At 46.2% G+C, this 13,545-nt stretch overlaps 1 protein-coding gene across 3 annotated transcripts in view; it reads right to left on the bottom strand.

The window, feature by feature from the left end:
* Positions 1-9,949, bottom strand: part of IQCE (IQ motif containing E) — a 45,697-nt gene extending 35,748 nt beyond the window's left edge. For 2 of the 3 annotated variants that reach the window (XM_012455600.3, XM_012455599.2), the window contains exons 1-3: positions 9,718-9,949; positions 3,466-3,513; positions 1,647-1,692 (exon numbers count right to left, since the gene is read on the bottom strand). In XM_012455600.3, coding sequence (XP_012311023.2) covers positions 1,647-1,692; positions 3,466-3,513; positions 9,718-9,939 — 316 coding nt within the window. In that variant the 5' untranslated portion in view covers positions 9,940-9,949. The remainder of the gene's footprint in view (positions 1-1,646; positions 1,693-3,465; positions 3,514-9,717) is intronic. The other variant, XM_012455601.3, reaches the window with a different exon arrangement.
* Positions 9,950-13,545: the final 3,596 nt, after the last annotated feature.

Raw genomic sequence — 13,545 nt, 5'->3', positions numbered from 1 at the left:
AAAAAAAGAAAGAAAAAAATTACTTACTTAACATATATACTGACATTTCTCCTTTAACTTTTATTATAAAGAAATATAGTATAATGGGGCCGGGCATGGTGGCTCACACCTGTAATACCAATACCTTGGGAGGCTAAGGCAGGAGAATTGCTTGAGGCCAGGAATTCAAGACCAGCCTCGGCAATGCAACAAGACCCTGTCTCTACAAAAAATCTAAAATTTAGCTGGGTGTGGTGGCTCACGCCTGTGGGCCCAGCTACTCGAGGGGGCTGAGGTGGGAGGATTGCTTGAGTCAAGGAGGTCGAGGCTACAGTGAGCCATGATTATGCCACTGCACTCCAGCCTGGGTAACAGAGTGAGACCCGGGAGAGAAGAATTGAGGACAGAGACAGGGTGGTGGAGAGGTGCCAGTGTTTGATACTGCCCGGAAAACGACAAACTCGGAAAGAATGAAAACATCATCGCCTGCCTCGCCCTCCTCACAGAGTGACCAGGAGGATGAAAGCCTCGGAACGTGGTGGAAGCTGCAAACCTACAAGTAGATTGACCAGGCATTCCAGAAAAACAGTTGTTACGTGAGCAGGACAGACATGGTCCCTACACTCACGGCACCAGAAACCCAGATAGAAAAACAGGTCTCGAGTGTGAGTCAGGAGGCACTCCTGATCCTGGCCTTTTACTTTGTATCAATTCTCAATGTTCTCCATGGAAGGAGAGAAAGGACATCAAAAATTCAAATTACTAGATGATATCCTTCTAGTGTTGATGTTGATTTGTAACATATAACATGCATTCTTTTCTTTGCAGGAATTTACCTTTCTAATTATGTTTTCCTTGGGCCAGTAGGAAAGTTTGTTTATATTCTCTGAGTGCGTCATATACATGACTCAATGTTTGAAATACATAAGTATATATAAAATAGACACACATCTAGAGATGACACGGCCAGGGAAGGCCACAGACTTTGGGGTAGCCCAGGACACTGGCCTGGGATTTACAGGGTCATGAACACGTTCATACACATAAGGTTGGCACATGGACTACTGTGTAGGAGAGCGGCCTTAGAGACCGAGGGGCCTCGGGGTCACCTGGACTAATCCCATCTCTGCGGCATCCTCCCAGACAGGCAGGGTGACCAAAGCTGCCCTCCTCCTACGGAGGGTGAGGAAGAACAGAACCCTGGTAGCAAAATAAGCCCAGGGCGATCCAAAGGGAGAAAAAAAGGTGAACTTTCCACCCGTCCTGGACCAACTACACCTGCTCAGTAGCTTTGACTCTCAGGAGCAAATCCCAGTTCAAAAATCCTTTCACTCTGGCAGCATTCAGAAGAGGTAAGCACTTTGAGAAAGCAAGAAAAAGAAAACAGAAGGCCTAGAGGCACTGTGGAGGGGGGAGACTTGGGGGTGGTGGCGGGAGGAAGCGCTCATTACTCTGGCACCGGCAGGGACTCCAGGAGCACGGTGTTCCCGGAGACCCCAGCTGGGGGAGACCCCAGCACCAACGGGGGAGACCCCAGCGTGAATGGGGCCAACTGGCTGAGGTGTCAGGTCTCAGCTACCTAAATGTGCAAAGCAAACACCCTTCATTCTCCCCAGGACACCAGGGAGTGTGGGCGTGAGAGGGAAGGCAGGCCCGGTCATACTTACTTGGCAATGTGGTTGGAGGATTGTGGAAAGCTTTCCTTTTTGCTCTCTGAAAGAAAGAAGAAATGGTATAAGGTTTGCTGAGCTTGCTGAGCTCCCACCGGGGCCCCAGTCACAAGACCCTGCCGTGTTCGGAAAGGGTCAGGGGGCGTGTAAGAGCAGAGAGAAGACATGAGCTCACGGGGACGTAAGGAGAGTCAAGGCACAGGAGGACACACAGGGCCCGACGGAGACCCCAGAAAAATGCACTCGCAGCAGTGCTTGGGGCTGGGCTCTCAGAGCACAAGTTCCAGTCACAGAAAACAATCGGGCCTGGGCTCTTGACATTCAGACTAAGGATCCTACACTAATGGCGTATCTGCCCCTACCCACACCATCTGCTCAGCCAGCTCGGGAGCCCCAGGGCACACCTCTGTCCACTCGGGTGGATGGGGTGAGATGAAATTCCTGTAGATAAGTCAACTGCAAAGCCCACTAAGGAAAAAGGCCCAGCGAAGGGAGACCCTGTCTGGAAGGTGGTCTCCTGTGACAACCACGATGCCAAACACAGAACGGGATCCAGATCTGGTTCCACTGTTTCCTGCGGGGTGACTGTCCCGTATCCGAAATCCTTGGGACCAAGAGTGTTTTGGATTTTGGAATATTTGCATCCATATAATGAGGTATCTTGGGGATCGGACCCAAGTCTAAACAGAAAATTCATTTATGTTTCATATCTACCTTATACACATAGCCCAAAAGGAATTTTATATTGTGTTTTTAATAATGAATGAAACAAAGCTTGTGTTAAGTACTTAAGTGTGGAATTTTCCACTTGTGGCCTCATGAGGGTGCTCAAAGTTGCCATTTTTGGAGCATTTTGGATTCAGGATCAGGGACACTCAGCCTGTCCTGCTATGGCCTGGGGAAGATGCTGCAACGCTTCCAACTTTAACTTTCTCATTACCCCGCACTAGACCGAGCAGGTAGAGACATTGCGGCCAGGTCCCCTCACTTCCCCTCCAGCAGAAACAGCAAGCCCCAGGTTCTGCATGGGGGAATTTTCCCCAGGGGTTTTTGGATCCCTCCTCCTCTGGGGAGCATCCCCTGCCCTCCATGACATGGAGGGAAAATCCTTAACTTTGCAGACAGAGGTCCCTGGAGGGAGACAGCGGACCTGTGAGACTCCACCTTGAGTCCACAGAGCAAACATGGAACCGAGATCTGCCAACGCTGGGTTCGTGCTGCCGGCTGCAGTGTGGCTAGATTTGTGCCTGCAGTAAGAAAAGCTGCTTTTGCTCAAACACAGTAAGAGCAATTAGCACGTTTTCTTTTCTACCCAGCACAGCTTGCCAAACAAACCCAAAGCCCACGTCCAGAGCCACAGTGTGCCACTCGGCCATCGGACAGTGCTCCGGCCCCTCTCTCTTCTGGTCTGGGAGGCCGGGCGGAGGCTCAGCTTGGGATCGCAGCCGCCCTGGTCTGCTTTCTCCCATCAGGTCCTTCTGATGGCATCGGCAGGAGATCCCCTCCTCCCCTCAAGTGTCTGGATGGGGGTGGGTGGTATCGGGCAAAACCAGCCGCAGGCCAGGGACCAGCAATCAGCCTCACGTGAACTCTGCTCCGGGTTCATTTCTGGATAAAGGTTATAAAGTTATCACCACAAGTATTTAAATCCAACTAAGGGATGGAGACTTTTCAAACACCAAGTAGCATTCAGAATTTGCATTCCAGCTCATCACACAGTATTGTGGAGGGCGGCCTATTTCACGCATCCGAGTGACGTCAGCAAGGGCAGCACAACCAGCCCTGGGAGGCACGGCAGACACCCAGCAGCACTCACCGTCTCCAAGTCAGAGTCAAAGGTGACTGCAGACAGAGTGTCATCTCCCTGAAAGAAGAGATGCAAACACTGTAACTCGAAGGTACCTGCTGGGCTTCTAACAGTCACATTTACAAAAGCGAAACAGCCCATCCACAGCGCTGAAACAGAAACTCCATAAATCCAGCTCTGAGTTCACTCAGAACACTTCCAGCTGGGCAGCGGCCAGTTCCTTCCATCTCATCAGAGGGAATGGGTGGGAGGGGGAACAAAACACACAACGCCGCCCAGAAGGCACGCAACTGCCTGCAAATCTCGTAACACTGTTTCCCACAGAATTGTGTCTTGATTAAAAAAAAAACAGTTATTGATGAAAGCGTTTCATTTTCACATTGTTTAGATAGTCTCATTCATCTTTATATCAAAGCACAACATATCTACGACTGTCTCCTGGTAAGAGCTGGTCAGATTCATCTTTAAAAAGCATACTCAGCCTGGGCAACATGGCGAGACGCTGTCTCTACAAAAAATTTTTTAACATTTAAAAAATAAGCCAGGCTGTGATTGTACACACCTGTAGCCCAGCTACTTGGGAGGCTGAGGTGGAAGGATTGTTTGAGCCCAGGAGGTCGAGGATGCAGTGAGCTACGATCACATCACTGCACTCCAGTCTGGGCAACAGAGCAAGAACCCAGCTCAAAAAAAAAACCCCTAAACCAACAAAAAACAAAACAGATGCATAATAATGAGAAGGCATTTGGGCCTATAATGGTTCTTCCCTTCTTATTCCAGTGACTTTGTCCTGGCCCATGGAATGAAGTAAAACTCGCAGTCTGATGTCAGCACTGGGAAGGCAAGGAAAAAAACAAAACTTATTGAAAACAAAAATGTTTCTGTATTAACTCTCTCTCTCAAATTGAAATCCAAAAAGCATGAAGAGTTTAAGCTCCCTGGGAAGATCGTATGGCTGCTTTCTAACGCTGGCACTGGAAGTTAGCACTGAATGCCCCTAAGATGAACCAATAGCACTACAGCTCAGGAGTGGAGGTAATGACATTGCTGCCACCTGTCACTGGTATACTGAATCTGTGTAGTATCATAATGGGATGCTGCTGAATTCTGAAAAGCAAACATATTCTCTACAAGGTTAATAGTACATGAAGCGCCAATTTTGCAGGCAGTGTGAAACTGTATTAGAAATACATAGCTGCATGGTAACAAGGATAAGGTGCAACTAAAACGATCTGGTGCCCCTGAACACAGAGAGATCCGGTCACAGGTGCAGTGGGACTGCATTTCCAGAGGCAAAGGGAAGAGGGAGCATTGCAAATAAATGGAATCTTAAAAATCAGCCACTGACTGACATGCTTTATATCATTAAATAGGTGACATTTTAAGGCATAAACAGCATATGACAATTATAGAGAGAAGTTTTGCAGGGGATCAGAAAAGCCAAGTCAGTTTGCCCAGGGCATCACACGGATATGCCTGTAGAGGACACATGGGAACCTGTTGAAAACTGTATAGAAAAGCAGCAGCAACTGTCTTTGCAAACATCTGTCATTATTCCTTGCTGTGAATAAAATCTTGAAGACTTTTTGAATGACCTAAAATTCAACAAAGGAATGCAATTTTATGTGTAGTAAACAAAATTCAGTGACCTCATCCACAATGACTGCCCTCTCCCCTCATCACTCCCTTCCAGCTATGCTGCCTCCAGCCTGCCGGTCATGATGCAGGGAAGAGGCGAAACACAGTCAGGACCTGAAATCACACAACAGCTCCAGGATCCACACCTCCAGTCAGCAGAATACAACCATACACAGCACACACACGCATGTACACAATGGCCAATTTGTTCTGCCTCCTTCAAGCGCTATCTGAGGCTGCCACTTATTTCCACACTAGGTTAAGCTCATTCGGCCTGTGTCAGGGTGGCTGTAACAGAGGAAACGGGGTGGCTTCACACTGAAATGAATTGTCTCCGTTCAGGAGGCTGGAAGTCCAGAATCAAGGTGTTGGTAGGGCCAAGCTCCTAATAGAGCAGCTAACGCAGAAGATCAACAAGGAGTTAGAGAGACCTGATCAGCAAGCACTAAAAACCTAACAGACATTTATAGAACACCCCACCCAACAACAGCAGAATACACATTCTTCTCAAGTGTATATTAACATAAACCAGAAGAATTAAAAGAGAATTATATTAATTCATCTCGATGAATTAAAAGAGAAAAATCATTCAAACTATATTCTTTGACAACAATAGAAATCAGTAATCAACAAAAGAAACGAATTCATGAATGTGTAGATTTTTTTGTTTGTTTTGGAGACAGAATTGCACTCTGTTTCCTCAGCCTCCCGGGTAGCTGGGATTACAGGTGCCTGCCACCGCGTCCAGCTAATTTTTGTATTTTTAGTAGAAATGAAGTTGCATTCACTATGTTGGCCAGGCTGGTCTCAAACTCCTGACCTCAGGTGATCCGCCCGCTTCAGTATCCCAAAGTGCTAGGACTACAAGTGTGAGCCACTGCGCCTGGCCTGGATAGTAAACAATAAATTCCTAAAGAATCAATGGCTCTAAGAAGAAATCACAAGGGAAATTTAAAGTTAGATGAGTGAATTTTAAAAATCAAAATTTATGGGATGTACCTAAAGTGGGGCTCAAAGGGAAACATACAGCTGTAAATGTCTGTATTTTTAAAAGATCACATCAAATCAGTAACCTAATCTTTCACTTTAAAAAACAAAAGCAGGGCCGGGTGTGGTGGCTCATGCCTGTAATCCTAGCACTTTGGGACTCCCAGCCCAGGAGTTCAAAACCAGCCTGGGCAACATGGAGAAACCCTGTATGTACACACACAGACACACAGACACACACACACACACACACACACACACTACAGAAAATTAGCTGAGCATCATGGCACATGTCTGTGGTCCTAATCACACAGGAGGGTGAGGTGGGAGAATCACCTGGGCCTGGGAAGTTGAGGCTGCAGTGAGCCATGATCACGCCACTGCACTCTAGCCCCAAAGAAACAGAAGCAGGCTGAGCACCGAGGCGGGTGAGGAGGGAGGACTGCTTGAGACTGCTTGAGTCCAGAAGTTTGAGACCAGCCTGGGTGACATAGTGATACCCAGTGTTTACAAAAAATTAAAAAATTCACCAGGCATGATGGCACACACCTATAGTCCCAGCTACTTGGGAGGCCAAGGCAGGAGGATCGCTCAAGCTCAGGAGTTTGAGGCTGCAGGGAGATGTGAATGTGCCACCGCTCTCCAGCATAGACAACAGAGTGAGGTCTTGTCTCTAAAAAACAAAAACAAGCAATCAGAAACACAAAAGCTGTGTTTAGAGGGCAATTTGTAGCTACAAATGCCTACATTAAAAAAGAAGAGGCCGGGCATGGTAGCCCACAGCTGTAATCCCAGCACTTTGGGAGGCCAAGGCAGGTGAATCACTTGAGGTCAGGAGTTCAAGACGAGCCTGACCAACATGGAGAAACCCCATCTCTATGGAAAATACAAAATCAGCTGGGCATGGTGGTGCTGTAGTCTCAGCTACTTGGGAGGCTGAGGCAGGAGAATTGCTTGAACCCAGGAGGCGGAGGTTGCGGTGAGCCGAGATCACACCATGACACTCCAGCTTGGGCAACAAGAGAAAAACTCCATCTCAAGATAAATAAATAAATAAAAATCTAAAAATAAAAATAAAAAAGAAGAAAAATCTCAAGTCAATAGATTTTTCCACCTTCAGAACCAGAAAAGAGAAAACTAAACTCAAAGTAAAAGAAAGGAATAAAAGTTAAGAGTGAATAAATGAAATAGGGAATAGAAACAACAGAAAACAGAATGAACCCAAAAGTTGGTTCTTTGAAAAGATCAACAAAACTGACAAACCTTAAGCCAAGAAAAAAAACCAAAGACAAGAAATTACCAAAATAGAGGGAAAAAAAAAGAGAGAGAGAGAGATGGGCCTCATTACTGACCTTATAGAAATAAAGAAGAACCCAGAACCACATGGTCTCACTGGTGAATTCTATCAAACATTTAAAGATAATTAACACCAATCCTTTACAAACTCTTCTAAAAAACAGAAAAGAAGGGAACGCTTCGCAATTCATTCTATGAGACCTATATTACCCTGATACCAAAAGCGACAAAGAACTATCACAAGAAAAGAACACTACAGACCAACATTCTTTATGAATACAGGTGTAAAAATCCTCAACAATGCTAGTAAGCATGAAAAGGACTGTGTGTGTGTGTGTGTGTATCCTAATTGGTCATGGTATATATTTAGGTACACACACACATCCCCCAAGACCAGGAATGAAAGATTGATTTAACATACAAAAATCAGTCAATATAATATACCATATTAATAGAATGAAGAACAAGAATCATGATTGTCTCAAAAGATATAGAAGGTACATTTGACAAAATGTAACATTCATGATAAAGATACTCCATAATCTATAAGAGAATTTCCTCAACCTAATAAATGGCATCTACAAAAATCCAGTGCAACACAATATTTAATGGAGGAAGATGGAATGTTTCCCTTCTCATATCAGCAAGAAGACCAGGCTGTCCTTTCTCATCACTTCAATTCAAATGATACCTGAGTCTCTAGCCAGGAATTTAATGCAAGAAAAGTAAATAAAAAGATATTCAGATTGAAAAGGAAGAAGTAAAACTATCTGTCTTCACAGACAAGATTTTATACCTAGAAAATCCTAATGAATCTACTAAAAAACTATTAAAAATAATGAGTTTAGCAAGGTTGCAAGGTAAGATTCATATAAAAATATTATCATTGTAGATACTAGCAGTAAATAAGCTGAAAATTAAGAAAATTCAATATACAATAACATCAAAAAGAATTTAAGTACTTAAGAATAAATGTAACAAAAGCATAGGCTTTATGCATTAAAAAATATAAACTATTATTGAAAGAAGTTAAAGATCTACACAGGGCCGGGAGAGGGGGCTCAGTCCTGTAATCACAGCACTTTGGGAGACCAAGGCGGGCAGATTACCTGAGGTCAGGAGTTAGAGACCAGCCTGGCCAACATGGTGAAACCCCATCTCTACTAAAAATACAAAAATTAGCTGGGTGTGGTGGCTGGTGCCTGTAGTCCCAGCTATAAGGGAGGCTGAGACACAAGAATCGTTTGAACACGTGAGGTGGAGGTTGCAGTGATCCGAGATGGCACCACTGCCCTCCAGCCTGAGTTGACAGAGCGAGACTCCGTCCAAAACATGATAATAATAATACATGCAAATTATTTTTATAATCACAATAAGCAGTTCTTTTCTTAAAGATGAAGAAGCAGGCAGGCCCTCCAGATGAGACTGGACGTGGTGCCCTGAGGAACAAGTAGGTAACTTCAGCTGCTCCAAATTGGCCAGCAGCACCAAGCCCCCTAACGTGGGTGCAGCTGTGCTGAGCCCTGTGGTCTTGTTAGGAGAAGGCAAGGCGAGCACAGTTCCCTCCATGTGAAACCTTCCAAAGGCTGCCTTTGTATCTTCAATAAAATCCAAATTCCCTGTATGGCCAGCAAGACTCCCCCCCATAATCAAGCCCATGCCCACCTTCCATTCACTCCCCTTGTCCCCGTCCCAAAGGGCTTTCCTTTTTTTGAGACAGCTCCCGGCTACATGGGCCTCTTTCATTTTCTGCACAGCACCTCTCACTTTCAGACACGATCTTAATTACCTATTGCCTTGTCCCTCCGCCCCCATTGGAATGCAGCTTATTCCCGTGTCTCTAACACACAGTAGGTATTTACCAGACAAAGGAAGCAACCGAGGACCCGTGCACCCTAGCCCTGGGAAGGATATAGGGCACCATCCTACTCCAGGAAGTCTCCTCTGACCAAACTGGGTTCCCAGACCCTGGGGCTGCCTCCCTCCCACCCTGACGGCCTGGGGCCACGCCGGATCCGTGGATCCGGCCTCGATTCGGGGATGCCCGGAGGCACTTACACCGTGAGCTCCGATCACCCGCGGGCCGCAGACTCGCAGGGGCCCAGCGGCGAGGGCGCGGGGTTCCGGAGGGCTTCCTGGAAGCGGCGGCCTCTACGAGGACGGACGACGCTGCAGGCGGCGCGGGACCTGCAGCGCACTCTTGTGCAGTAACAATAATGGCAGCTGTCACCCAGCCTTGCGCCTTGTTCTCACGCCCCGGGCCGGCCACCGCGCGGGGCCCCGGGGCTGCGGACGGCAGGGACACCCAGGCCTCGCGGACGCCCGCCCGTCCGTCCTTACCGTCTCCGAGGCTGGCTCCCCGGTGCCCAGGAACATGGTGGCGGCCCAGTCGCCCCTCAGCGCTGCGGGATCGGGCGTCCAGGTCTTGGGCTCCACGGGCATCCCTGGCAGCCAGCAGCCTCGGGGCCTTCCCACGCGCCAGCCCGGAACCCGGCTGCCATGGCAACCGCGCCGCCGACGCGCCGGGTTCCGTACGTGACCGGCATGCCCCGGGGCAACCATGCGCGTGCGCAGATTCCGCGGGCGCCAGCCGGCCGACCAGAAGCGCTCCCTGAGTTCCCCGGGCGGAGCGCGAGGCTGACGGGGAAAAAAAACTGGCTGGGCGCTGTGGCTCACGCTTGCAATCCCAACACTTTGGGAGCCTGAGGCGGGAGATCCATTTGAACCCAGGAGTTTGAGACCAGCGTGGGCAATGTAGCGAGACCCCGTCTCTCTAAAAATAAAATAAAAGAAAAACAAAAGCCAGGCATGGTGGTGCACGCCTATAGTCCCAGTTCCTCGGGAAGCTGAGGTGGGAGGATCGTTTGAGCCCCGGAGGGCGAGGCTGCAGTGAGCCATGGTCGCACCACTGCACTCCAGCCTCCCGAACAAAGCAAGACCCTGTCTCAGTCAAACAAACACACATAGAAACTTCCGTTTGCTTTCAGGGTCTCATCCAGGGCGATTCGCTTTCTCTGCTCCCTGTGCATGAGTATCTCTTGCCATTCTCCCACCCCTGGGCGTCCCAAACTTCTTGCCCTTCTCTTATTTATAGAGCCATCTACGACCTTTTATCTGTGATTCTGAATTCCACAAACTTTCGAAAGCCTTTCATAACTTATTTGAAGGCAAGACCTGTCCTAACCTCAAATCTTCAGGAGGAAAACTGAGCCGAGGCTATTTATAATGCTTATTTATCCCACTGGGGTTTACATAAGTGAGTTTCACTGAATAACTATTAATACGTTTAATTATGGGGTGCTGCATCACACCCTGCTGGGATGGTAATCTCCTATTCAGTGTCCATGTGCCATGTACATTTCTAAAATCTGAACAGTTCTGAATTCTGAAAAAACATTTGTCCCCAAAAGTCTGAGATAAGAAACTGAGGGTGGTGGGGCGCGGTGGCTCATGTCCGTGATCCCAGCACTTTGGGAGGCCGAGGCAGGAGGATCACGAGGTCAGGAGTTCGAGACCAGCCTGACCAATATGGTGAAACCTCGTCTCTACTAAAAATACAAAAATTAGCCAGGGGTGGTGGGTGCCTATAGTCCCAGCCACTCAGGAGGCTGAGACAGGAGAATTGCTTGAACTTGGGAGATGGAGGTTGCAGTGAGCAAAGATCGTACCACTGCACTCCAGCCTGGGCAACAGAGTGAGACTGTGTCTCAAAAACAAAAACAAAAAATTGTGTATTTGTACAATACAGTATTCAAATCTGGAGCCAGACTGTTTGGATTCAAATCCAAGCTGTGCCAACCCACTAGCTCTAAGACCTTATGAGCTAGCCTCTCTGTGCCTCAGTTTCCTCATCTGATGGGCTGGTAGTACTCTACATGACAGTTGGTATAGAATCATATGAGTTTACAGTAAGTGAAGCACTTAGCACAGTGCTATTTTAAGTTTTCTTTTCTCCACAACTACCTAACCGGGAGGATATTAGTATCTCATTTCACAATGAGGAACCAAAATTCAGGGAAGGTAACCGTGCATTTCAAACCTTTTCACCCATGTAGTTCTTTTTTTTTTTTTTTTTTTTTTTTTTTTGCTAGAATGCAATTTAGTAATGGGTATTGAAAACCTCTTTTATACTGATAATTATACTTAATGATGTAGTCAGGAAGAAATAAGGGAAGAAGATAACAAACAAACAGCCAACCAATATTTAATTTAAACCTATGAAATGCTATGCGATTACTGAGGAGTGATTTACTTCCAATTATATAGTCACCTTTGGAATAGGTGTGAGGTGGTAATGTATGTTTTGTGTATTTGAAGTGGAGAGATCTATAAATGTTTATTAAGTTTACTTGTTCCGGGTCTGAGTTCAAGTTCTGAATATCCTTGTTAATTTTCTATCTCGTTGATCTATGGAATCGTTAGCTCTTCTTGTTGCATTGATCCTTTTGCCATTATGTAATGTCATTCCTCGCCTCTTTTGATCTTTGTTGCTTTAAAGTCTACTTTATCAGAGGCGAGAATTGCATCTCCTGCTTTTTGTTTATTGGTTTATTTTTACTCTCTGTTTGATTGGTAAATCTTCCTCCTTCTCTCTGAGTCTTTGTGTATTGTTGCATGTAAGATGGGCCCGGATGCAGCATACCGATGGGTTTTGGCTTTTTATCCAATTAAAATATATATAAGTTTAATACCGGCGTTTGATGCTAGCTGGCTGTTTTGCCCATTAGTTGATGTAAATTTTTTATTGTGTTAAAGTTCTTTGCTTTTTGATATATTTTTGGAAAGGCTGATATTGGTTGTTCCTTTATATGTATAGTGCTTCTTTCAGAAGCTCTTGTAAAGCAGGCCTGGTGGTGGTGGACTCTCTAAGTACTTGTTGTTCGCAAAAGATTTAATTTTTCCTTCACTCATAAAGCTTAGTTTGGCTGGATAGGAAATTCTGGGTTGAAAGTTCTTTTCTTTAAGGATGTTAAATATTGGTCCCCACTCTTTTCTGGCTTGTAGGGTTTCTGCTGAGAGATCTGCTGTAAGTCTGATAGGTTTCCCTTTATGGGTACCCTGACCTTTCTCTCTGGCTGCCCTTAGTATTTTCTCCTTCATTTCAACCCTAATAAATCTGGCGATTATGTGCCTTGGGGTTGGTCTTCTTGAAGAATATCTTTGTGGTGTTCTCTGTATTACCTGGAGTTGAATATTACCCTGCCTTGCCAGGTTGGGAAAATTTTCCTGAACGATATCCTGAAGAGTATTTTCCAACTTGGATTCATTCTCTTCATCACATTCAGGTACACCTATCAAACGTAAATTAGGACTTTTCACATAGTCCCATATTTCCTGGAGACTTTGCTCATTCCTTTTCATCCTTTTTTCTGCATTCTTGTCTTCTCGTTTCATTTCACTGAGCTGGTCCTTGACTTCTGATATCCTTCCTTCTGCTTGATCAATTCGACTGTTTAAACTTGTGCATGCTTCGCGAAGTTCTCGTGTTGTGTTTTTCAGCTCCATCAATTCACTTATATTCTTCTCTAAATTGTCCATTCTCGTTAACATTTCGTCAAACCTTTTTTCAAGGTTCTTAGTTTCTTTGCATTGGGTTAGAACAAGTTCTTTTAATTCACAGAAGTTTCTTATCACCCACGTTTTGAAACCTGCTTCTGTTATTGGAACACACGTGTAATCTATTAAGCCTTGTTCCGTTACTGATGAGGAATTGCAATCCCCTGTAGAGGGAGAGGCATTCTGATTTTGAGTATTCTCTACCTTTTTACGCTGGTTTCTTCCCTTCATTATATATTTGTCTGTCTGTCGTCTTTATAATTACCGACTTTCTAACTGGGTCTCTGACGTCCAACTTGTTGATTCCCTGCGCCGAAATCTGAGCAATCCACTGAGCCGGCCAAAACAGCGGTGTTAAGATTGATGGTGCTTTTCTGCCCGGGAATCTCCGGACTCTACACCAAGAACTGGCGTGCTAAGGCACCAGCAAAACCGCCACGCCGGCCACAAGAGTCGCCCTGGCGACCCGTGGAGCTCTTCCACTGGGAATCTCCTGGTCCGTGAGCAACTAATATTCGTCTGAAAGTGTGGCGTCCTCTCGTTCTTTGCGCTTTCACTGGGAGGTACGTGCCCGAGCTGCTAATCATCAGCCATCTTGAATCTCTCTCCCCA

This window comes from Aotus nancymaae, unplaced genomic scaffold (assembly GCF_030222135.1).
Source record: "Aotus nancymaae isolate 86718 unplaced genomic scaffold, 86718_ANA_hifiasm-v0.15.2.pri h1tg000015l_0, whole genome shotgun sequence".
NCBI classification, from domain to species: Eukaryota; Metazoa; Chordata; class Mammalia; order Primates; family Aotidae; genus Aotus; species Aotus nancymaae.
This window is presented reverse-complemented; position numbering and strand designations above follow the sequence as displayed.